The 23,992-nt window shown below is 46.5% G+C and overlaps 1 protein-coding gene across 1 annotated transcript in view; it reads left to right on the top strand.

Moving 5' to 3' along the window:
• The window catches only part of LOC135903508 (sulfotransferase ssu-1-like), a 65,312-nt gene extending 46,025 nt beyond the window's left edge, over window positions 1-19,287 (top strand). The window contains exons 2-3 of the mRNA XM_065433821.1: window positions 6,916-7,268; window positions 18,628-19,287. Of these exons, the coding sequence (XP_065289893.1) occupies window positions 6,943-7,268; window positions 18,628-19,246 (945 nt within the window). The 5' untranslated portion in view covers window positions 6,916-6,942 and the 3' untranslated portion in view covers window positions 19,247-19,287. The remainder of the gene's footprint in view (window positions 1-6,915; window positions 7,269-18,627) is intronic.
• The last annotated feature ends 4,705 nt before the right edge of the window (window positions 19,288-23,992 follow it).

Below are 23,992 nucleotides of genomic sequence, written 5' to 3'. Positions count from 1 at the left end.
TTTTGAAGCCCATCCATGCCCACCCACGACGCCTTGCGCTACTGCCTGTGCATTGACCCGTGCTACCTGCGCCGTCACTTCGTTTTAAACGACTTAATTTAATTGTTGCTTTCGTCACCCTCTACTGTAGCATTAGAAATTGTTGACATGATCTCGGAGGTACACGTCCAGTGTGCGATGTTTCCGTGCGCGTTGTAACTTATTCTGTCAGAAAGCATCAAATCTACGAGGATTAAGCGCTCGTGTGGCGCGGGTTACACCCGTGTCATACGCATTGCTTTCGTGTTGGTGTGGTGAATGTGTGCGTATTGCGCTCCTGTCGTCCATGCCTTCTGTATTTATCGTGCAGCCCACGAATATTCCTGGAAAAAACCGCATGTCTCTGCCGCGTGAATGTGTCCTATGTGGTGGGTGCCAGAAATGTGCTGCGGTGTACAATATGTTCGCAGCCAAGTGCTACCGTGCATTCCAGCGAATAGACGCGGCTGCTTATGCACGGTTTTATTCAGTGTTTCTTCATTAGCTTTGTGATTTACTTGCGTCTGCGATAGAATCCACAAGGTACCCCAGTTGAAAAAGACAACAGGAATTCATGTCGCAACTAGACAAATTTCTCTTGTACGACAGAAGTTCCTCACGTTTCCGTAGTTGACAGACATTCCTGACGTTACGACATAAAGTCTGATGTCGCAACAGAAGCATTCTGTCGCGAAGACCAAGATCTCTGAAGTCGCAACAGAAACGTTCTGTCGGGACAACAAGAGTTCTGAAGCCGGAACAACAGCTTTCTATCATGACAGCGACTCTGACATTACGACAGCAATTCTGACGTCGCAACAGAAACATCCGGTCGCGACGGCCAAGAGTTCTGAAGTCGCAACAGAAGCGCTTTCCGTCGCTGCCCCTTAAAATTGTTTGTCAGTTTCGCATCGGTGGTGTGCACTGTACTTTTCTCTTGCGCGGTATTCAACCGTGCTTCTCTCAAGCCGGCAATGCTAATAGCACCGACACCGGTATTAAAGTCGACGTGGCCAATTGTTATAATTGTGCCGTGACGACGCGGCACCTACCCGCCTCCTCAAAATCGGCCGCTGATCAAAATCATACCATCTGCGGGAATGGCTGCGTATCCGTTTTGTTTTATTTAGTAAGATGTGGCACACAAGCCTGTGGACTTACATGTGCGGTTACACTGTCACATTAGTTAATTTCCCAGAATTATTGCACAAGCTTATGCGAAGCGGAAAAGAAGTTTTCGGTTGTTTCACAAAGTTGCGTGAAAACCTGTCTCGCTCGAGTCTCATTAATCTGGTACAGCGCTGCCGTGAGAAGCCAGTATGCTGTCAGAATGAAGACTCATCCACGAGTGTTTATGTAGCTATTTTGCGTTGAGCACACGAATTATGTGCGCGCTTAAAAGTGTAAAGAGCGAGAGACAACTGTCGAAATTAGCAGTAACAACCCTAACAATGTCCCCGGTCACCGTTGTCTATTTCCGAATTTCTTATTCAATATGCATATCGTACAGCAAAAGCGATGTTCTGTCACTCCACGATGTACTACCTGTCGATGGTAACAACACTTGTGCTCTTCTAGAGATGCGGCAGCTGACGCGGTGGAGGGAACCCGCATCTTGGCTTTTAAAATACAAATGTAAACACAACGCAGACAGCGGTTTTTACGGTTGACATATCCAAAATGTACTTCGAAAGGTGATGGCGCCGTGGTGCAGTGGTAAGATGCTAAGCTCGTGATCCTAAGGTCCCAAGTTCGAATCCCGGTTGAGGAAGTAATTTTTATACTTTTATTTTTTTTCTACTAAGAAATTTACTTTTTCCTTAAAGAGGTCTCTCAATTTTTAATTAAATATTCATCAGGTTGTGTTTTCAAAGTGGGACATGAGGTCACATTGTGACTAATTTTGTCTTTGCCTTCTTCAATAAGTTCCCTGTTCCTGATTCACAGTAAAATGCCTCTAGTGTGGTTGAAATATCATAGCAATCAAGCTGTAGAAATCGTACTATAAAGCAAAATTTTTCTTCACTATGTGTTGCATGAACCACCGAGTACACCCACCATTCACCCAGCATGCACACCATTTACCCACCATTTACATTTCACCCAGTACGTACATGCAGTATTCACCCAGCACATCCATCATTCACCCACCATTCCCACAGTTCACCCAGTATGTACCCACCATCCTCCCAGCACGCCCACCATTCACGCAGCCCGCCCACCATTCAGACAGGTCACCCAGTATGTATCCCACCAATACATCCCACCATCTACCACTGTACCCACCATCCACCCATTATACCCACGATGAATTCCACCATCACCACCATGTTTTCCATCATGCCCAGCACATTTTACATCATGCCCAGCATAAAATTCATGATGGGCAATGCTGGGATTTTCAATAGGGAAATTATTCTGATTCTAGCTTACGATAACATTCAAAGTTGATGCGGTTAAGGTCCCGGCACTGTAGCCAGATACCGTGTTCCTGAAGACATGTTCGGTTAGAAGATAGAGTTGTCATTCTGGGTTTCCCATATTTCAGGTATATACGGTGGACCCTGATACTTGGATTGGCCGTATATTGCCATGACTATTATGGGCTAAGGTTGGCCATGACCGCGATGGCTTGACGACATTAAGACGATGGTTCAATTACAAAGAAGTAATGGCGTCGTATAGTGACGTAGGTGGTATGGCGACGACGACATGGCGACATGGCGACAATCGGATGAACATTCAGAGATGATTACTCTTGTATAACGAAGCAGCGCGACAACAAGGACATGAGGATAATAGGATGACAGCCAGTGAATGGGAGTGGGACGATGACTGTATGACGACGATGGTGTGGCAACTACGGCGTGCATGACGACTACGGCAACTACAACGAATACATGACAACGACGCTGGCGTAGCAATGGTGGCCTAATTACGACTGCTTGATGACAGTATTATTACGATGCAATCAAGAAGTAATGACGATGAAGTACAACGACAGCATGACGACGGCATTATAATAGATTCAAGATGGCTGTTTGACGACAATGGCATAGCAACGATTACACGGTAAAAAGCGGATGACATTGCTGGAATGATGAGATCTAACGACAAGGACGACATCACGACCTCATGAACTTACCGAATGCCTCAATCTAGTAAACACGTGTGAGTCCGCGTACGAGGCATATGTAGAGATTGTTTGCTATCGCACCTGTACCATTATCCGCAGTTGTCTCTCTGTCTCAATTTTCGTCCTATGCATAATTTCGCCTACCCAGAGTGCCAAGCACTAGGTAAAGCTCCACCAGCCGACCACTTTCCCTTATTTACGGTAAAATGCTCTCTCTTTCTCTCAATGTGGCTAAAGTCGCCATATATGACTGATTTGTATTAGAATGAAAAGCTGCACGTTCGCACATTGGTTAGCCCGCCTGAGCGTGGAATTCAAAGGACGGATCCCGGAACTCGCTGATTTGACCTTGACACATTGTATATATGCTTTTCTCGTACACGTGTACACCGCAAATACCGAAATTATTTCAGATTGTGTGAGGCAATTTTTCGCTATGCTCCGAGTATAAGCCAATTAAGCATGTTGTGCAAAGGCTGAGTATTGTCGCCCCATTGCCAACCCAGGATTCCCAAACCAGAATGGTGCGCGGAGAGCCTAGGTAGATTTTCACTGGCCATCAGCAGTAGATAGTGTCAGTAGACAGTCCTAACAGAGCTCCTGCATATGGACATACATAGGAAGCTATCATTTTGCTGTTTTCAACGCTATTGTAACCTTCTTTTGGCTATTCCGAAACAGTTTTCAATGCGCAATGCGCAGAGAATTTAGATGAAGGCTGCAGTACTGCAGAGCTATATGAGGCCAATGCCATGTTCCACCTGTTTGAAAAGTACCGCAAGAAAATTTGCGTTTTTCCACACCTGCTTCATTCCTATGCATGACACTCTACACAAGTCACATTATTGCCAGATATTTTCAGGGCTCTGTGCCACGTCGTTATGAATACTCTCTCACGAGGCCACAAGAAAAAATACTTTGTAGCTTACTACTTGCGTTCCCGTATTTGTGCAGCAGTACCGCGCAGCGACCTATTCCCAAAAGTCTACAGAGATCTCAATTGCATGTTATTGGCGTTTTACCGCAGGATCATACCGCCCTGAACTGTTAAACCTACTCCGGTGAAGTGCAATGTAGGATTATCTTTATTGCAAGATATATTTTGTTCTCCACATGTAAGAGTACTAAAGCATGTACAGTTCTCGGACGTAGTATAGAAATTTTCCCCTTTCATTTAAAATAAGAACACAAAAGCGATAAGTTTGCTTCAGCTGTTGTTTTAGTTCATTGCCACCCACATCCGCTAGTACATGTCATCAGGAAACAAAGCAAAGGCAGCCGAGGTTTCGTTTCCGTTTCGCAGCTGCGCGTGGTGGATGTGCCTAGTCAGACCTGTCGCCCAGAAATTCAGTGTGTTTCGCTCGCAGCAACCTCAGAGCTGAGTCTATATACAAGCGCGCCAGGTAAGTGGAAGCGCCTAGCCTATCGCAAACTTTAATTTTATTTTACCGCGACCCACAGGAGAGCTATCACGTGCCCAGAGATCTTTAATTGAACGCAGCAGCTCAAGATTAAATGAATGCTAAAATTTGTTCAAACTAGAAGCGACAAACACGGGACATGTGTGCTTTCACGACGGAAGCTCCTTGAGAATATAATCACATAACGCGAAGAGTGTACGTTTTGTACAGCCGTAGCAACATTGGGCGATTTATATGAAAGCGACATATTGCAGCGCCACCTAAAAGCGATCATGCATACGAAGAAAATAGTGCCCACGATCTATTATCTTCTCTGTTGAGCGAAGCTAACGCTGCCCATCTAGCTACAGTAACCGAAACTAACGCTTGATGGGTATGTGATAACAGCCCGAAATAGTAGGGGCTCGAGCTGTTATAAAAACTGAGTCTTTAAGCTACCTTCCGCTGAGAGTGTACCACTGTGCACCACCGTTTTCACTTATCCACAGCTGACCGTAGTGGGCTGAAGTTGCCTAATGCGAGTATTGTAAATTTCCAATGTGAACCGAATTGTCTTGCTGTGTGATTCACATTAGATTCGAGAATGAGCTTTTCCGAACTCGTCGGATATTTTCTCCTCTTTAAATGTATCGCACACCAGCACTCGCTGTAGTCTCGTGAAGGATAGATCCAATGACTGTTGTGAATGATTTAGATGCGGATAACCACAAACATTTTGCAGAGGTACCAATTCTTCTGCTAAAGTACTTCCAGATATTGCATATCTGGAAATATGCAATAGCGTGCCTTCCAGTAAGTTCTGCGCAATTGACATCGCGAATACATGCAATCAGAATACTCAAGGTTCGGAGACAACAGAGAGTGGGTAGAACCATCGACAGCACTTCAGAAACTTCCGATACATGCATGCACGTCCTGCGGTGAGTGATAATATCTGTTAGACGGTGAAAAGCACTAAACAGCAAAAGATAAGCAAGTTCACATGTCAATATTACCTTCATCATCATTTCTTCACTGACTAAGTTTAGAAATACATTCAATATCTTGTATGTAGTGCAAAACCGAATCACTGCTCACGTACAAACGGACGCTAGTGGCACGCAAAAGCCGATCACCGCAGAGAGAGTCGTCTGGCCTTTAACGATTTCGCTACTGTGCACTCTCTGCAAGAAGCCCCGTGTACCGATTCATTTCATTGGTTCAAGCAAACATGCGCAAGCAAAAAGTCAATAAATGTACCATGCAACATTTCTATTTCTCTAGTATCTGTTGTAAAAAAAACAGTATTTTCAAAAACCCAAAAAAAGGCACGAATCATCTGCGCAACTGCAGTACTAACAAAGCCTTCGCTGCAGAGGCTTCAAATTCTGAAGTTAGCTTAGACGCTGAGTTCTTTTCACTGAAACAGAGTAATACCACCACTTTGACGAATGGGCGTCTAACTAGTCCTCTACGCAGTCTTCACCCAAGATCTTGGTTCTCTATCGAGTTCTTCGCCAATCACATGATGATTGGTTAGAGCATATGAGTTATCTCTTTCTCAGCTTTCGAGTCACAGGAGTTCCTGAAATAAACTTGGAGAAGTGACAAGCGACAAGCTGTGACACCTTTGAGCAGCTGAAGATGTGCATCATTTGTTGAGAGGTTGAAGCAGATAATTCTCCTGAATCGTAGCGTCCCCTATACAATGGTGAAATTTTCGCGTTATACTTACCAGTCACCTAATTGTATGTAAATGCATTAAACTCAGCGATATCTCAAATGTGGAGTAATATCTTTTAATTAGGAACTTTCTGCTAGCACCGCACGGATGGTTAGTAGGTGAAGTTCTAATTCATACTGTCGTGACCCCCCGTTATGTCGTTGCAATCGATGAACATATCTCTCCTGCACAAGAACGTACTGCTCTTCAAAGTGGGTTTATTTGTTAAAACACTATTTTTTTTGGCGTCAGCTGTCGCGCAATTGAGAGAAAATGCATACAGTGAAGGCGAACTAATGCGTGCGCGCTAAAGACGAACTTTGGTTTGCAAGACCTAGCACGGATGAATTCAGCTTCTCCTCCATGCGAGCAGTGTGCACTTCCACAGATAGAGTGGCTTGTTTTTCGTATGAAAAATGGCTCAAAACGTTGAAGTAAAGCGATTGGTACCACTCCATAGGCAGGCGCGATCGAATTTGGACTCAAGTGCGAAGTCTTTCAGTTTTGCTTTATTTCCCGGTGATGGTACTGAAATGCGCGCTCTGAAAACTATAGTGTAGGAAATAGAAGTCATAATCACTGTGCGATTTTGGTCACAGTGATGTGGGTAACGCATTTTCATTTTTTTTTCATTTCAGCGACTGAACGCGTTTTCCCCAGCAAAAATGTTGCGCAACATGTGCAAGACAGTCGACGGCTTCCTCGTCAATGACTTCCTCCACGACGACAACGTGCGATCGGCTCTTACCTACAGTGCCAGGCCAGACGATATCTTCGTGGTGAGCTACCCTAAGTGCGGGACAACTTGGACGCAGTACATCGCTTTCTGCGTACTCAACAAGGGCCAGCCACCCGATGACTACACAGATTTCATGCTGCGCTCCCCGTTCCTCGAACTCATGGGCGCTGAGTCGGCACATCGTATGCGACGGCCGGGTGCTATCAAGACGCACTTCCCATTCGACAGGCAGCCCTATCACCCGCAAAGCAAGTAAGAACCATGTTCATGTTTTTTGAAGTCCTTTGAGTACTAGGCGCTGATGGGCTCGCGCGCACGCATCCTCGCATCATAGGGCTTTCTTTCCTTTCTCCGTCTAACAAAACAATCAATCTTTTTTCGTCGTTGATTGTTGTCACTGTGGTGAAAATCCTCATTCCTGTGGTCAGAAATAATCTATTGAATTATTGTCAACAAAACATCTCACCAATGATTTGAGTACTTACAATTTGCTCCAGAGGGCTTCAGAGCCTGTGTCGAAGAAATGTGGCGTTTAGCATTTAACTACTAAGCTTTTGTCTTAAACTTTATCAACCTGGTCTCTTCCCACAGCATGGGGTAGCCAACCAGACGCTTTCCGCTTAGTGTTGCCGCCTCTGTGTCGTAGAAACGTGGCGTTTAGTGCTGCTAACACTAATTCTTAAATTTTGTCAATAGGGTCTCTATCAACAGCTTGGTGTAACCGACCAGACGCTTTCCGGTTAATGATGTCACCTAAATCATTTTTTTCGTGTTAGTGTCAACATTCGCCGACAACTTTTATTTAAATGTAATTTCATCAACTGAGCTTTACTGTTTTTCTTCAACACTGTCTTATATATTATTTACGCTTAATACCAGCTGATAATTTCTGCTATTACGTACTGTACTAATTTGAGCTACCTTCTACAAAAGTTCACGGAAAAGTTCACGGAAAAAGTTCGGCTCATGTATCCTCGTTTTAAGGGCAGCCACTGGGCGTTATGTCTGGACAGCAACTGTTGATACTCAGTGATAAGTTAGTGCTCCATCAAAAAAAAGTGGTCAACAAAAACTGTTTTTCTCAAGATAATTGCATTTAGAGTGGGCACATCTAACTTACTATCTCTAAAAATGTCCTTTTCGCTAGGCCAATGTTCCCAGGACACTATTATGTAACGACTCCAAGAACAACTAGTCATACGGTCGACATTCCATGTTTATCCTTTCTTCTTCCTCGACTCCTAAACGTCATCCGCTCACGTCATCTTTCTCATCATCCCTACACAAACTGGTTTCCTTGTTCACCCCTCCTGGGGTGATAGCGGAGAACATTGCTTATGGCCGCGAATTCTAGCTGTCCGGTATTGAGGTACCCAGTAGTCTTAAGCACAACCTGTTGTGTCGATGTATGCGCGATTTTAAAAGGCCAAGTGTTCTTGTATCGCTGACGGGTAGCGCCTTCCGTAGAAGGACAAGGTCGTTCAGTCAAGCGTGAAATCGGTGCCGTTGGGGTCACTTGGCAAATTGCAACTTCATCGCTTTTCGGTATCTAGTTTCCTCCTCGTTGGTCTTATGGCAGTCAGACAGGCGCATATTGTCTTTCATTCCAAGTTCTTTGTGAGCTGGCAGCATCAGCACTTTACCAAAACAGCAAAAATGAGGGCTACAACTAAGACTAGCAGTGTTCGTCCAGTTGTGGTACGCCACAGCGGCTTCTAGACAGCACTTCCACGCTCCTTTAAACATTGGGTACGTAAAAATGAACTGCCTAAGGCCAGGATGCCTCGCTCGGTCATTCCATTTGACTACGGATGATATGTAGGACAACGTCGCAGCGCAACACCCCGGCTATCTGTCCACTGCTGAAGTTTATTGCTTAGGAATGCGGGTGTATTGTCTGATATCACAACTTTCAGCTGTAAAAACATTGTGCAATCATGAAGGGTCATAACGCTGTTAGCGTCTTCTCCTCCAGCGCAGGCTGCTACCTTTTAAAAAGTGCACTGAAATGATTGCTTGCGAAATCCAGGACCCTTCTTCAGTTCTGCAAAGTCTACGTGCAAACCTTCAAAAGGTTTATCGGAATTAAATAGCGAAACTAGTTCACTGGGTCGCGGCCAGTAGTTGTCCTTCTTTACTTGGCGCAAGTGACACGTCTCAACGTAGTGTTCGATGTTCTTTTTCATATTTTTCCATATGAACCTATGAATAAATTTACTATAAGTCCGCCAAAAGCCGCCATAACCACCAGATACAGGGCTGTCATAATATAAGTGAAGTATTTTCGGTATCAGCGTCTCTACATGGTACAGTGAACCTTGCATCCTCGAAGTGCAGGGGCTCATTCCCTTCCCATAATTTTGTCAAGTTGACCATTCCATGTGGAACCTCGACTGCCAATCGAGACAAGGCATCTGCTTCTTTAGGATGACTACCTGCACGGTGAAAGACCTGAAAGCCATATTGCAGAAGTATATTGACCCAATGGGCCAGTTTCCCGGCGGGCTCTGACTTAGATAAAACATGGCTTAGTGCTGTGTGATTACAGTACAATTTAAACTTCCGTCCACCGATCAATCAACACAGAGCCAATAAAACGGCTAGTGCCTCTTTCTCAGTTAGAAATCATGGGGTTTAACGTGCGAAAACCACTTCCTGATTATGAGACACACTGTAGTGAATTGCATTTCGCCCCCACCGAAATGCAGCCGCCATGGCCGGGACTCAATCCCGCGACCTCGTGCTCAGCAGCCCAACACCTTAGCCACTGAGCAGCCACGGCGGGTTTAATGTAGAGGAGTAGTGTCCTCTAACTCGGAGATGCTGATTTGGACAACACTTCAATTCTCTTAGGTATAGAACTTCCTCTGAAGCAAATTTGATGCGTCTGTGTTAATCTCAAAATAATAATTACAGTTTGGCACTGTAAGAACAGGGTCCGAGGATATACGTTGTACTAGTTCTTGATAAGTCGTTTCGCATTCTTCGGTCCAGACAAAAGGTGCAACATTCTTTGTGAGCTCCGTCACGCACTTGGTTACCTTGGCAAAATCTTGAGTAAAGCTCCTGCAGTGGCTAGCGAGTCCAAGGAACACTCTGAAGGAGCGAATATGGTGGGACTTTTTAAGCTTCGTGATCCTTTGGACGGACTCCTGTTTGGTGCTCTTGGTAGATCCGTCGAACACTCTTCCAACAAAAACTACCTGTGACTTACAGAACTCGCTTTTCTTTTTATTTAACTTGAGATCCGCGCCACTGAGCGCTCGCAAAACTTTCGCCAGATGTTCGGAGTGTTCCTCTTCTGACCGTGAGCACATTAGGATACACTATATGTAAACGTTTTAGAAGAGACCTAAGTATGGCTTGAAAACACCGGTAATCATATTCTAAAACCAGGCTGGAGAACGTTTCCATCCAATCTGGAGTCTGTTGTGTACACAATCATCAAACGATGTGATGAATGCTGAGAACTTCTTCGTCTCTACTCGCAAAGGCACTCGCCAGACGCCCTTGCAAAAGTCAAGACGAGAAAAAACCTTGCAGCCTCCCGTCTCATTTAATATATCGTCCATATGTGGCATAGGAAATAGGAAAAAGTCGGTCTGCTTGCTTATCTGCCTGTAGTCGGTGCAAGGAGAAAATTTTCGGTCTTCTTTAGGCGCAATCGTCATAGAAGAAGCAAAAGAATATGTGGAGGGGCGTATGCCACCAGCGTCAAGCATTTTCTGTAGATTTTCTTTCAGTGAAACCTTGTTATCTCTCGACATATTATAGACGCTCCTCTTCACTACTGTCGTATCTGAAAGTTTGATTGGGACTTAAAACTTTGACGTTGCTCTTGGGAAGCCACCGACAAAAAGTGGCTCTGGGTACATCCGAGTGACGTCTTTTCCTGCGGTGGGCTTGGGAGGATTTTCATACAGGACAGTGAAGGACGGTAACCGGCGATCGTCTTGCTTTGTGACTTGGCCCTCCCATTACAAGTACAAACCGAGTTCTTCCATTACCAGACGGAAAAAAAACCTCTTGGTGCTTCACATCGCTAAGAACTAAGGCTTTTGCGGGAGTGCTCTTGCCCTGGCACATAGTGAGCACATCTGCCCATTCATTGTGCACTTGTTTGTTTCGAGCATATCCATAGACAATTAGCGGATAATCTGTGGTTATATTTAGTTCTGGGATCTCCTTCTGGTTTACCACAGTGACTGACGCTCTGCTGTGCACAAGTGCCTTCCTATCCTTTCCATTGATTTGTGCGGGAACATCTATCTGCTTGGCACGATCAGTGAGGAAAATGGTTTCCTGCGGAGGTAGCGAGAGGTTGTCAGGCATCATTAAATATTGTTTTTCTTCATTTTAGAAAATGCTTCCACAAGTGATCTACATTTGCCACCTCCCTTCCAAAAACTGTCTTCTTAAAACCCCGGTACGAGAGACATTTCATTGACATTAACTTGTGTCGCCGCATGCTGTCACTCTTGAATAAATTGAACCGTAATTCGCAGTAGGTCTTCTAGTATTTGCGGTGCCTCAAGTTGAACTTGATGCGGTATTCGTCTAGGAAGTCCGAGTAAGATGTGGGGCACGAGCGATGAGTCTCACAGTGCAGAATTTGTTGCATGCAATAGCCTTCACTCTTCAAAGAAATAGTTATGAACAGGGCCAGAAACGTACTTGAAACCTATTCCCTTGTCGCAACTCTCGAGCCTACTTACAGATAATGTCGTCTAAACGCTTTTCCTCCAGTCCGCCCAAGTACATCTTGCCTATTCGCTCACTCGGATCTAATACCACGTCTTTGCGGCGCCTCCGAGGTGCAACCAAATGTTCATAACCTTGTGAGCAGCACCCCAGCGATTATGGTCACATACGTATTCATAGAAAGCAATCCAAGCCTGAGCATGCTTTGTCAATGACTCGTCGAATATGTCCTGTTTAATAAATTCCATTGATGTCCTCGCAGACCATGGGAGGTCCGTTTGCCTTATAAGTGCCAACAGCTGTAGTTGGCATAGGCTGTTTTTTTCCAGCAAATCAGTCACTTCTCGCAAAATATATTTCGTTCTGGAAACACCCTTGGCCTAGGAATCTCACTCTGCCATTGTGATTCCAGTTTTCGGCACGTTCGCGTCGCGATGCTTCCTATTATTATGCGCGGTCGCTACTTCATGTTCGTAGTCGTTGAGAGTACTCATCGCCGCTTCCTAGCCGAAAGCAAGTATGGACGTTGGAAAAGAAACAAAGTTCACGCTAACAGGCCGTTAAGCAGCTGCACACCACCCATATCGGTGGCCGTGGCGTTGATATATTGCTACGGCACAATATGTGCGATCACGAAAGGCCAGCAGTCTGAAGACGACGACGACGATTTAGAAGCTAGCGCGGGCTGTTGCCTCTTGGCCAAGCGCAGCGTATTTTCCTTGTAAATATATTTGTACATAGCCTGTCGTCTGTGTCTTCCTACGTAACATATTTGGTGGAGGTGGACGTTCCCTGTACCTCGTCACGGAGCTTCGCAGTGGACGGTACGTCGAGCCTACCTTCATGGCTCCCGGCGACGCCAACCCGACTCCACCGGCTCCGACACCTCCTGCCACTTCGACGACCTACATCACCCTCTCCGCTCCCCGTGATCCTGGCGTATTCTCGGCAAAAGATGGGGAAGACGTCGAGGACTGGATCAGCCTTTACGAACACGTCAGCCGCAATAACCGGTGGGACCCAACTATCATGCTCGCCAACGTCGTATTTTACCTCGGTGGCACACCTCGAGTTTGGTATCGGACGCACGAAGATGAGCTGACCAGTTGGGATTCGCTTAAGCAAAAGCTTCGAGACTTGTTCTGGAACCCCTACGGTCACCAACTTGCTGCGCAGAAGGCGCTTTCCGGTCGTGTGCAGACGTCAACGGAGCCCTACGTCACGTACATTCAGGACGTTTTGGCTCTGTGCCGCAAAGTTGACACCCACATGACTGAGTCAGACAAGGTTTCCCACATCCTCAAAGGCATTGCCGATGACGCCTTCAACTTGCTCGTTTGGAACAACGTAGCCACGGTGGATGCTGTTATAAAAGAGTGCCGCCGCCTGGAACTCGCCAAAAGCCGACGTATTGACCAGCAGTTTGCCCGTCTGCCCAACACCCCAGCGACATCTTCCTGTGCCGACGCTCCTCGTCCCAGCAACACTGCCGATGTTACCAGGATCGTCCGGCGTGAGATCGAGGCCGCCTATCCGGCTGCCTTCGACTCCAGTCCCACCACCGCATCTGCAGTCATGGTCTCACTGATCCAGGCAGTTGTCCGCCAGGAGTTTGACAACATGGGTCTTCACACCATCTGCTCGGCCCATCGCCCTGATACCCGCCCGGCTTCTTCGATTTCGCCCCGTCCCGCATCTTCTTACCCACCACGTTTCCGCAACCCATCTGAATGGCGCACTGCTGACGACAGGCCTATTTGTTTCCACTGCCATCGCATCGGGCACATTTCTCGGCACTGTCGTAGTCGCTGGAGTTCCCCGATCCGGTCTACTTATACTGCCTACTCTCGCCCCTCAGGTGGCCCTTCTCGTCCCTATGCCGCACGCTCCAATAATGCCGCCACTGATTCTCCTGCAACGAACCGCCCCTATTCTCGTTCGCCTTCGCCCCAACGACGACAATCTCGCTCTCCCCAGCCGCGTCACTCCTATTCGCCGACTCCCTTCGGACGCCGCTCCCAGCCGGAAAACTAGACGATGCAGCGCCTCGAGGTGACGCTGCATTGCCCCCTACGCCGCCAAATCCTCTACTGACTTTGCCCACTCATCTGAACCTTCTTGACGTGCAAGTCGACGGTGTTTCTGTGTCTGCTCTCATAGACACTGGGGCGCATTTGTCCGTAATGAGCGCTGACCTTCGTAACCGGCTCAGAAAAATTATCACGCCCGCCATGACGCCTGTTGTCCGTGTCGCCAATGGCGGAACAGCCCCGTCATTGGTATGTGTACCGCCCGCGTCTCCTTCGCCGATCGCTCAACAATCGTGCTATTCAGTCATCGCCCACTGTCCCCACGACATCATCGTCGGCTTAGACTTCCTCTCCGCACATTCTGCTCTCATCGATTGTTTCGCCAGTACTCTCCGCCTTGACCTGCCTGTTCTGGATCCTGCTGAACCACACCCCAGTCGCCTCAGTTCCGCCGACTTCGTTCGCTTGCCACCTTCGGCACTGACCTACGTTGACCTAGTGTCATACCCACCAGTCCCCGCCGGTCACTACATATATATATATATATATAAATGATTTATTTATTTCGAAAATTACATTAATCGCGGCTCCTATGCCCGACGTCCTCCTTACACACGGGATCACAGTACCCCATACAGTTTTATCTATTACGGCGTATTGCGTCTGCCTGCCAGTGGTCAACTTTGCCTTGACGACTCAAGTGCTGCCACGTGGGACGTCTTTGGCCCAGCTTTGTTCATTCGAGGATCACTCAGTAGCATCCATTGCAGTAGACGACACTTCATCCGATACTCCTCTCCCATCGCAGTCGACAAATTGTACCATCGCTGACTTACGGAAAATGATTGCCCCCGACTTGCCCTCCGAGCACACTCGTGAACTCTACCGCGTTCTGTTTTCCTACCACGATATTTTTGACTTTACCGATCGTCCTTTAGCCCAAACTACAGCTGTCAAACATCGCATTAATACCGGCGATGCCCCTCCCATTCATCGCCGCCCGTATCGAGTGTCACCAGCTGAGCGTCAAGTTATTCACGCAGACGTTCGCAAAATGCTTGCCAAGAACATTATTGAATCGTCATGTAGTCCTTGGGCGTCCCCGGTTGTGCTGGTAAAAAAGAAGGATGGCTCATGGCGCTTTTGCGTGGATTATCGGCACCTTAACAGGGTTACCAAAAAGGACGTGTATCCCCTACCTCGGATTGATGACGCCCTTGCCTGCCTCCACGGTGCTCGCTATTTCTCCTCTATTGACCTTCGCTCCGGCTATTGGCAGATTGCCGTGGACGATCTCGACCGCGAGAAGACTGCCTTTGTAACACCCGACGGTCTTTATCAATTCAAGGTGATGCCGTTCGGCCTATGTAACGCTCCTGCCACTTTTGAACGCATGATGGACTCCCTTCTTCACGGTTTCAAATGGTCCACGTGCTTGTGCTACTTGGACGACATTATCGTATTCTCCCCAACGTTCGCTACGCACCTCGAGCGCCTCTCAGCAGTCCTGGACGTTTTTCGGCGAGCCGGTCTGCAACTCAACGCATCGAAGTGCCAATTCGGCCGTCGCCAGATTACCGTCCTTGGACATCTCGTTGACGCGAACGGAGTGCAACCGGACCCAGGCAAGATCCATGCTGTTACGCACTTCCCTGTTCCGAAGTGTGTCAAGGATGTGCGCAGCTTCATCGGCCTTTGTTCGTACTTCCGCCGTTTCGTGAGGAATTTCGCCGCCATAGCACGACCACTAACCGACCTTTTGAAAAAAGGCGCTCCTTTCCAGTGGGGCGATAACGAGGCCTCTGCATTCTCTCATCTAATCGGCATTCTCACAACGCCTCCCGTTCTGGCCCATTTCGATCCTTCTGCGCCTACCGAAGTCCGTACTGATGCCAGCGGTCACGGAATTGGAGCAGTACTGGCACAACGCCAGCGCGGCCACGACCGTGTTATCGCTTACGCCAGCAGGCTCCTCTCACCCGCGGAGCGCAACTATTCCATCACTGAGCGTGAGTGTCTGCCCCTAGTTTGGGTGGTTGCGAAATTCCGCCCATACTTATATGGCCGATCCTTTTCCGTTGTCACAGACCATCACGCGCTTTGTTGGTTATGCTCATTGAAAGACCCTTCAGGAAGACTTGGTCGCTGGGCCTTACGCCTCCAAGAATATTCGTTCTCTGTCACCTACAAATCTGGCCGACTCCACAAGGACGCTGACTGGCTGTCTCGCTACCCGGTAGACGAGCCTTACGACGCCGACAGTAGTACCGCCGACGGCATTTTCTCTGTGTCTGCCTTCGCTAACATCGCCGATGAGCAGTACCGAGACCTATCGCTGCGAGTACTCATCGAGCGTCTGCGCTCTACACCTACCGACGCATCCGTTCGCCGATATGTCCTCCAGGGCGGCATTCTGTACCGAAGGAGCTTCCTCCCTGATGGCCCTGATCTTCTTGTTGTCGTGCCACAACATCTACGACAGACTGTGCTCTTTGAGATGCATGACGCCCCCACTGCAGGACATCTTGGGGTAACCCGCACGTACGACCGCGTCCGCCGCCGCTTCTATTGGCCTGGTCTCGCTCGCTCCGTTCGACGCTATGTTGCTGCCTGTGATCCCTGCCAGCGTCGGAAGACACCTCAGGTGCTACCTGCCGGTCATCTCCAGCCGATCACCGTCCCTGTGGAACCGTTCTTTCGTGTTGGATTAGACCTGCTCGTTCCCTTTCCCACGTCATCCTCTGGGAACAAATGGGTAGCGGTCGCGACTGATTACGCCACCCGATACGCTATCACTCGGGCTCTCCCTACCAGCTGCGCCACTGACGTCGCGGACTTTCTCTTGCGTGACATTATCTTGCTTCATGGCGCCCCGCGACAGCTGCTTACTGACCGTGGTCGAAACTTCCTCTCGAAAGTTATCGCTGACATTGTGCGTTCCTGCTCCATTCAACACAAACTGACTACTTCATACCATCCTCAAACCAATGGCCTGACAGAGCGGTTAAACCGTACTCTTACCGATATGCTGGCCAATTACGTCTCCAAGGACCACCACGACTGGGACATTGCCCTTCCTTACGTAACATTTGCGTACAATTCTTCTCGGCACGACACCGCCGGATTTTCTCCCTTTTATCTACTGTACGGTCGCGAACCTACCTTGCCCCTAGACACGGCACTTCCTCCTGCTGCGGTCTCAACAAGCGAGTATGCGCGCGATGCCATCGCCCTCGCCGACCATGCACGCCAGCTTGCCCGTGCTCGATTTACGGCCTCACAGACCACTCAGCAGTGTCAGTACAACGCCCGCCATCGTGACGTACAGTTTTCACCTCGTGCGCTCGTGCTCCTGTGGTCGCCCTCTCGTCACGTCGGACTTTCAGAGAAGCTTCTTTCGCGATACATAGGGCCCTACCGCGTGCTGCGCCAGGTGACGCCTGTGACTTACGAAATTGCTCCTGTGGGCTCAAGCTCGTCCTCTCCTGTGGCATCTAGTGATGTCGTACACGTCAGTAGGCTCAAGGCCTACTACACTGCTTCCGAGTCCGATCTTTAGTCGCTCCGGGACGGCGCTTTTGCCGCCGGGGGTAGTGCTACGGCACAATATGTGCGATCACGAAAGGCCAGCAGTGTGAAGACGACGACGATGATTTAGAAGCTAGCGCGGGCTGTTGCCTCTTGGCCAAGCGCAGCGTATTTTCCTTCTAAATATATTTGTACATAGCCTGTCGTCTGTGTCTTCCTACGTAACAATATAATGTCCTTAGGAAATTGTAGTAGCCTATTAGGCAATTAATACAGCATCATGAGGGAGACTGCGCCAACTTTGTAACCACGCCGAGAATAACTAGTCATGCTGTTGGCGTTACATGTTTAATCTCTGTTCTTTCTCGACTCCTCAAGACCGTCCGCTCGCGTCATCTTTCTCTTCAACCTCACATTTTACAGCGGAATTATGGACAGGTATGGGTTATGCTAATTCTCAGAAAGTGGCTTTACGACGTCATTCTTCACGCACGTTTGATTTCATAATTGCTGGGTGCATTCACTTTTTGTCACTAATGATCAGCAATCGTGATTGGCTCCTCTGACACCGTCCTGAGCGAACGTCCACGTGAAATATAAGGAGCCAGCTCATTGCGACAAAGTTAACATAAAAATTATTCCGATGTACATATACTTACATCATATGCTGAACAATTAGCGATGCGAATGACACCGAAGATGTGTCTTATGCTTCACCAATAAGAATGAGCGACGTAGCTGTGATGCGCAGCTCGAGTTGCGCAATGCGCAATGTGTGGGACATGACAAGGCGTATTGCTCTCCTTGCTTTTGTCACAAGCATCGCCTAGTTTATACCAATGTTTAATATTTGGATGCGTCTTTGAAGTTTTGCTAGATGAGTGACCGTCGGTATTTCATTGATAGCATTTCGGCACAAGCAAACATGCGCGCCTAGTAGACCTCACAGGCCGTGCCCTTAAGGGTACTTGACTTTTCTGGGGGTATTGGCACCACGTTGGTGCGATAGTTTGTTTCGATAACAAGTCAACCCATGCGACCTATATCAACGAGCACACTGCTTTTTCTATTGGATGATTAAGTCACCATGACTGAAACGGGTACCACAAGTGCTGTTACAATTGCAGTCACCGGACCAAGACATTGCGGGAACGTGTTCACACAAGAGTGCTGCATAAATTATTATTTCATTGCTACGTGACAGGTATTTTTCTGCCCAATAAACAATACAACTGCCCATATCCTAACTTAGTAAGAAGGCTGATTATGCGAAATAGGATGCATACATTCAAAGTATAAGCTGCTCTCCCGGTGTGGGCAGCCATACCTTTAACTTTATGATTTTTCTGCAGGTATATATACGTCGCTCGGAATCCCTATGACTGCTGTGTTTCCTACTTCCACCATGTCCGTGACTCGCCTGTCTACAACTATACAGAGGCAACGTTTGATGAGTTTGTCGACGTCTTTGTCGAAGGAAAGGTTAGCTGTGGCGACTACTTTGACCACGTCACATCGTGGTACGAGCACAGGAATGACGACAATGTACTGCTCATCACCTACGAGAAGCTCAAGGAAGACACTGCGGGGGCAGTGTTGGAAATCGCCGACTTCCTGGGTAACCAGTACGTTGAACAGCTGCGCCGCGACGCTGCACTTTTCGCTAAAATCACCAATATGGTGAGCGCCACCAGCATGCGCCAAGCATTCAGCTCAGGCATCAAGGCCATCATACCGAACCTCCTTAGCCTGCCACCCGAGAGAGCTCTCAAGTCCGTCGAAGTGTACAGGAGCGTATTGAGCAAGAAGCGCATGTCGACCGCCAAGAGTGAATTCATCCGAAGAGGCGTTGTCGGTGACTGGAAGAACTATTTCAAGCAGAAGCACATTGAAAAGATGAAAAATTGGATTGCATTTAAAACGCACAGCACTGACCTAATGAAGCTATGGGAAAACGCTGGATTACCGTGAGTGGCCTCTTGTGAATAAAAGAAATTGCACTTTTGTGTGAACTATTTGTAATTAAAATATGCCGCTGTAGGTTGACACCCTATCTATTGCTCCTATAGTAAATGTCCAAAGGGATCATATACTTTCCCCGTCTTGCCTCTACTTTCGATGAGTCACAGTATAGCTGTTAATGTAAAGCTTGCATATTTACCTACACCAGCACAAAGTGGCACATAACTTAGTTTTTTAGCTATGCATTGAAAATTTACTGAAAAAGATGGCGTACAAAGCACTACTGATACGCGGAGGAAAATAGGGCTCATAATCAATTAAGGAAATCTAGGAAGGCAATAAAGGTAGTTTCAATCTAGGAAGGCATGATCGCAGCTGAAGTGTCTATTGGCCAACCACTTGTATTATACGAGATATTTGTGTAGAATAAATATAACCATTTCCATTGTTATATACTGTAACTATTATTGAATTTGGTAATGTGTTGTTTCATCATTTGTATGCCAGTTCCCCTCATATAGGTGAGGCTGGGCGCCATTTTATGGTCGCGAGGCCATGCTCTTGCTTTACGGTGAGGAATAATGTAGGTGCCCATCTACAGCATGGAATTTGCAGTGTGTCTTTCATAGTTGCATAGCATTCTTTCTTCACTCAAGAAAGCAGGGGAATAAGCGCCATTTCCGGCAGTTACTTGAAGCCCTGCAAGAAATCTAGGAGAGCAGAAGATTGCCTTCATCGCTGAAAATGAAGTATTGTTTTATAGAGAAGCTTTCAGCCTCATGTTTGTCGGTATTTTTTGGTGTCCATAGCCGTGGGGCGAAAATGTGAGCCGATCTCGGAGGTTGTGCAATACCGGATCCATGTGCGGTGGTGGTTAAGCACTCAATCAATCAACCATATAATCAATCAATTAATCAATCACTAAATCAATAAATCAATCATTCAATCAGTCAAATACTCAATCAATCAATGAATCAGCAATCAATAGAAAAACTTTATTCCATCCACAAATCTGTTCTTTTGTGGCAGACGAGGGCTCGAAAAAAAGTTTATTTATCCACTTGAGAAGCTTGAAGCGCCCGTTTACATGGCGTTTACAGCTAAAGCGTGGAAATAAAAAAATGCGTGTACACGTTGTACAATGATAATTCCCTAAGGCATTCATGACAACAAATTCATCTATGCTTTATGCAATTTTAACGCTGAAATAAATTTTTCGAGAATCTGGAATAAAATTGTACATAATGTGTTGCTTCCACACAAAATAAATTCATGAAGTCGAGGTTTTCACGGAAGCCCGTCTGGTCAGGAGGCATCATGAAGAAGGGTAAAAAGGACACCGACCACTGAATGAATACCAGAAAAGACGTTTGGGCTCCCCTGACGGGAGCCTTGTTCACAATGTATCTCGGTGATGACTGGTTGGCCGTACGCCCGGCGAAGGTTAATGAAGTTGAGGTTTTGACGGAAGCCCGTCTGGTCGGGAGGCATCATGAAGAAGGGTAAAAAGAAGGACACCGACCACTCAATGAATACAAGAATAGACGTTTCGGCTTCCCTGACGGGAGCCTTGTTCACCATGTGTATTCATTGAGTGGTTGGTGTCCTTCTTTTTACCCTTCTTCAAAAGAAATTAATCAATCTTCCCCAACAGAAATGCCTCGATTTGACAGTTCCCAGTTGTGTCTAATTTCATTTCGTATTGATGAAGTTCGTTTAACCGCTTTTGAAGCGTGTGACGAAGCATTTGTTTATAGGGTATTTTCCAGATGTGATCAGTGCGTGAATTATAAGGCCTTGTGAGTGGTGTCAACTCTGGAAGTGTACGTAAAGCCCATCTGAATCGTATTTATAATTTCTGGCTAGATTGAAAGGGTAGAAGTTGTGCATAGTTACCAGATTGTATTGTATACATAAAGGTTTTGTGTGCGCAGTTTTTCCACATATGCAATGTGACGAAGTGCTTTCTTTTGTAATATAAGCAGCTGGTTGAGGTTCATTAACGTGGTTGTGCCCCACACTAGACAGCAATAATTTAAATGTGAAAAATTGTGTGGTTCAAATATGAAGTTTGACAGCTGCTGGTAAGTGGAATTTGAATTCGCCAGAATCCCTACTGCCTTCGCAATCTGCTTAGCAACATGCTTAACATGGGTTTCCCAAGAAAGATGCTTTTTGAAAACTGCACTAAGTGACTTTACTGAGTCACCAATTTCTATACATGAATTCCCTAACATTAGATTCAAATTGGGTGCTGTAGGGGACTGTTGGGGTGTAAAGATAATAGACTTTGCTTTAGCTATGCTGATTTTAAGCGAAATTATTATGCTCCACATGTGTATATCGCGGAGAGTTTCATTATTATTACTTTGAAGATTTTCGTAATGATGACTGCAAAAAAAATTGTTGTATCATCTGCATAAGTTACACAGGTATACTCTGCGCCATGGTTACCTTGTGTATTGTCATTTATGTAGAACTAAATAGAAGCGTTCCAAGTATGCTCCCTTGGGGGACACCTGAGGTAAGTGCTTTGCACGGAGATGTTTAGCACATTACAACCTATGTTGCAGGTAGGATGTTATAAGCGCGAGCGGTGCGCTTCGAATTCCAAATAATTCAAGTTTTTTTAGTCAGTGTTAAGTGCTTTAGACGGTCGAACGTCTTCGAGAAGTCGATATATATACCAGCTATCAGGCGCGTTTCGTCGAATGCTTTTAGAATGATTTCTTGTTGCATGACAAGGCCAAGTTCTGCAGATCCGCCTTTTCTGAATCCGAATTGAGTGGAGCTAATGAAATTGTTTTGTTGGCAAACCCAATTCTTCTAGCGCACATCATTTTTTCAAAACCTTTGGAGAACACTGGCATCATAAATACCGGCCTGCAATATGATAAGTTGTTTTTTCTCCGCCTTTTAATATCGTAATAACTGTTGCTCTTTCCATTTTCTTCGGAGAAACACCTGTCGAGAGAGCTAGATTATAAATATGTATTAGCTGTGGCAGTATTGGATGTCAAGAACATACTTTACTGGCCTGATTTGAATGTTGTCAATATCACACATTAAGCTGTTCTTAAGAGATTTGTACATGTTATTTATTTCACTCTCGGTTGTGGGATTTATATATATGCTCGTAACATTTCTCGAGGTCCCATGTACAGCTTGCGGACAATGAGAGCTGGTGACTAGATTTATGAAGTAGTGAATAAAATGTTCCACTGATTTAACTCCTTGTTTAAGTTAATTGTTAAGCGTCATTTCACGAACCTCTGCAATTTTTAGTACCCGATTTAGCAGTTCATTATTTTCCTTCTCATTAAGTCCAATTTCAGTTTTCTCCCGATATTGAAGTAACTGCAGAGATATTTTCGCTTCGTATTGCGTAATAAGGCATTAGTTTTGTTTCTGTGTGTGCCAAATACGTCCTAGTCATCAGTGTTTTGCCATAAGTCACTCAGCTAAGCGATGCGCGAAGTGCATACACTCTTTAGAATCACGCATTCAACCTAAAGATAACTATTTGTTTCAATAAAGAACAAGCACAAAACAAGCATGCGAACTACATAATTGATAAGACACTCGCCGCATACCTTTGCCGGTAAAGATTACCTTTTTGCTAGCTGCCGCGGTGACGGCACCTTGGGACGTGGGGAGTGACGCCACCAACCTTTCGTATGTAAAACAACTAGCCCGACAACTGATTTCATTGGTGTTTCAATGCCGTTAAGGGTAGGCGACTCATAGTTATGATTCATGAGGAACAGGGTGAATACGAGAAGCAAAGGGAATAAGAAACGCCAGTACGACCAGCGGTGGGGTGCTGTAAAAATTACCATTACTCCCATTATCATCATTCCCCTGAATTATCAATATGACCATTACTCTAAAGCAAACAGCACACCACACACATTTCAGCAGTTGCAGTGGTTGTTTGCAAGAGCTTCGCTGGACATCTAATTTCGAAGGACCATGATGGCGAGTCATTTTTTTTTACTGTACCCACAGGGGCGTGCGATGTTGAAGTTCCGGGGCCCTACCGTGAGTTGGGGCCATGTATCACGAACATTAGGTTAGTTCCCAGGAAGAAACAGTTTTCTGGCATCCTCATGGAGCACCTCTCTCCACATTAGGCTTCCCAGCAATCATACTCAACTACCACACAGGAGGTGGATGTGATTATTTTTCGAAAGGGTATGCAAAAGCTTCGTTGTACGATCCAATTGGTGTGCGTAAAATAATACCAGGTGGTCAAAATTATTTACGAAGCCTGCACTGCAATAAGATTAGTTAAGCAAGATTACGTCAATATTTAATAATAATAATAATATTTGTGGTTTTACGTGCCAAAACCACTTTCTGATTATGAGGCACGCCGTAGTGGAGGACTCCGGAAATTTTGACCACCTGGGGTTCTTTAACGTGCACCTAAATCTAAGCACACGGGTGTTTTCGCATTTCGCCCCCATCGAAATGCGGCCGCCGTGGCCGGGATTCGATCCCGCGACCTCGTGCTCAGCAGCCTAACACCATAGCCACTGAGCAACCACGGCGGGTTACGTCAATATTTACCAAGGTTCGATAAAAACACGCACTCCGTAGTTAAATGAAACCATTTCGGCACTGAATTGCATATGAGCATATAGGCACCGGTGGAGCCTGACGGGAGCTGGGGTGGGAAGGGTGCCTCAGGTGCCAGGCTTTTCACCTGCGGCACGCTATCACTTTTGCGGCCACCGTAAAAAGCATCCAGCG

This window comes from Dermacentor albipictus, chromosome 7 (genome assembly GCF_038994185.2).
Source record: "Dermacentor albipictus isolate Rhodes 1998 colony chromosome 7, USDA_Dalb.pri_finalv2, whole genome shotgun sequence".
Lineage (NCBI taxonomy): Eukaryota > Metazoa > Arthropoda > Arachnida > Ixodida > Ixodidae > Dermacentor > Dermacentor albipictus.
Note: the sequence above shows the minus strand (reverse complement) of the source record. Positions and strands in the feature narration are given on the sequence as shown.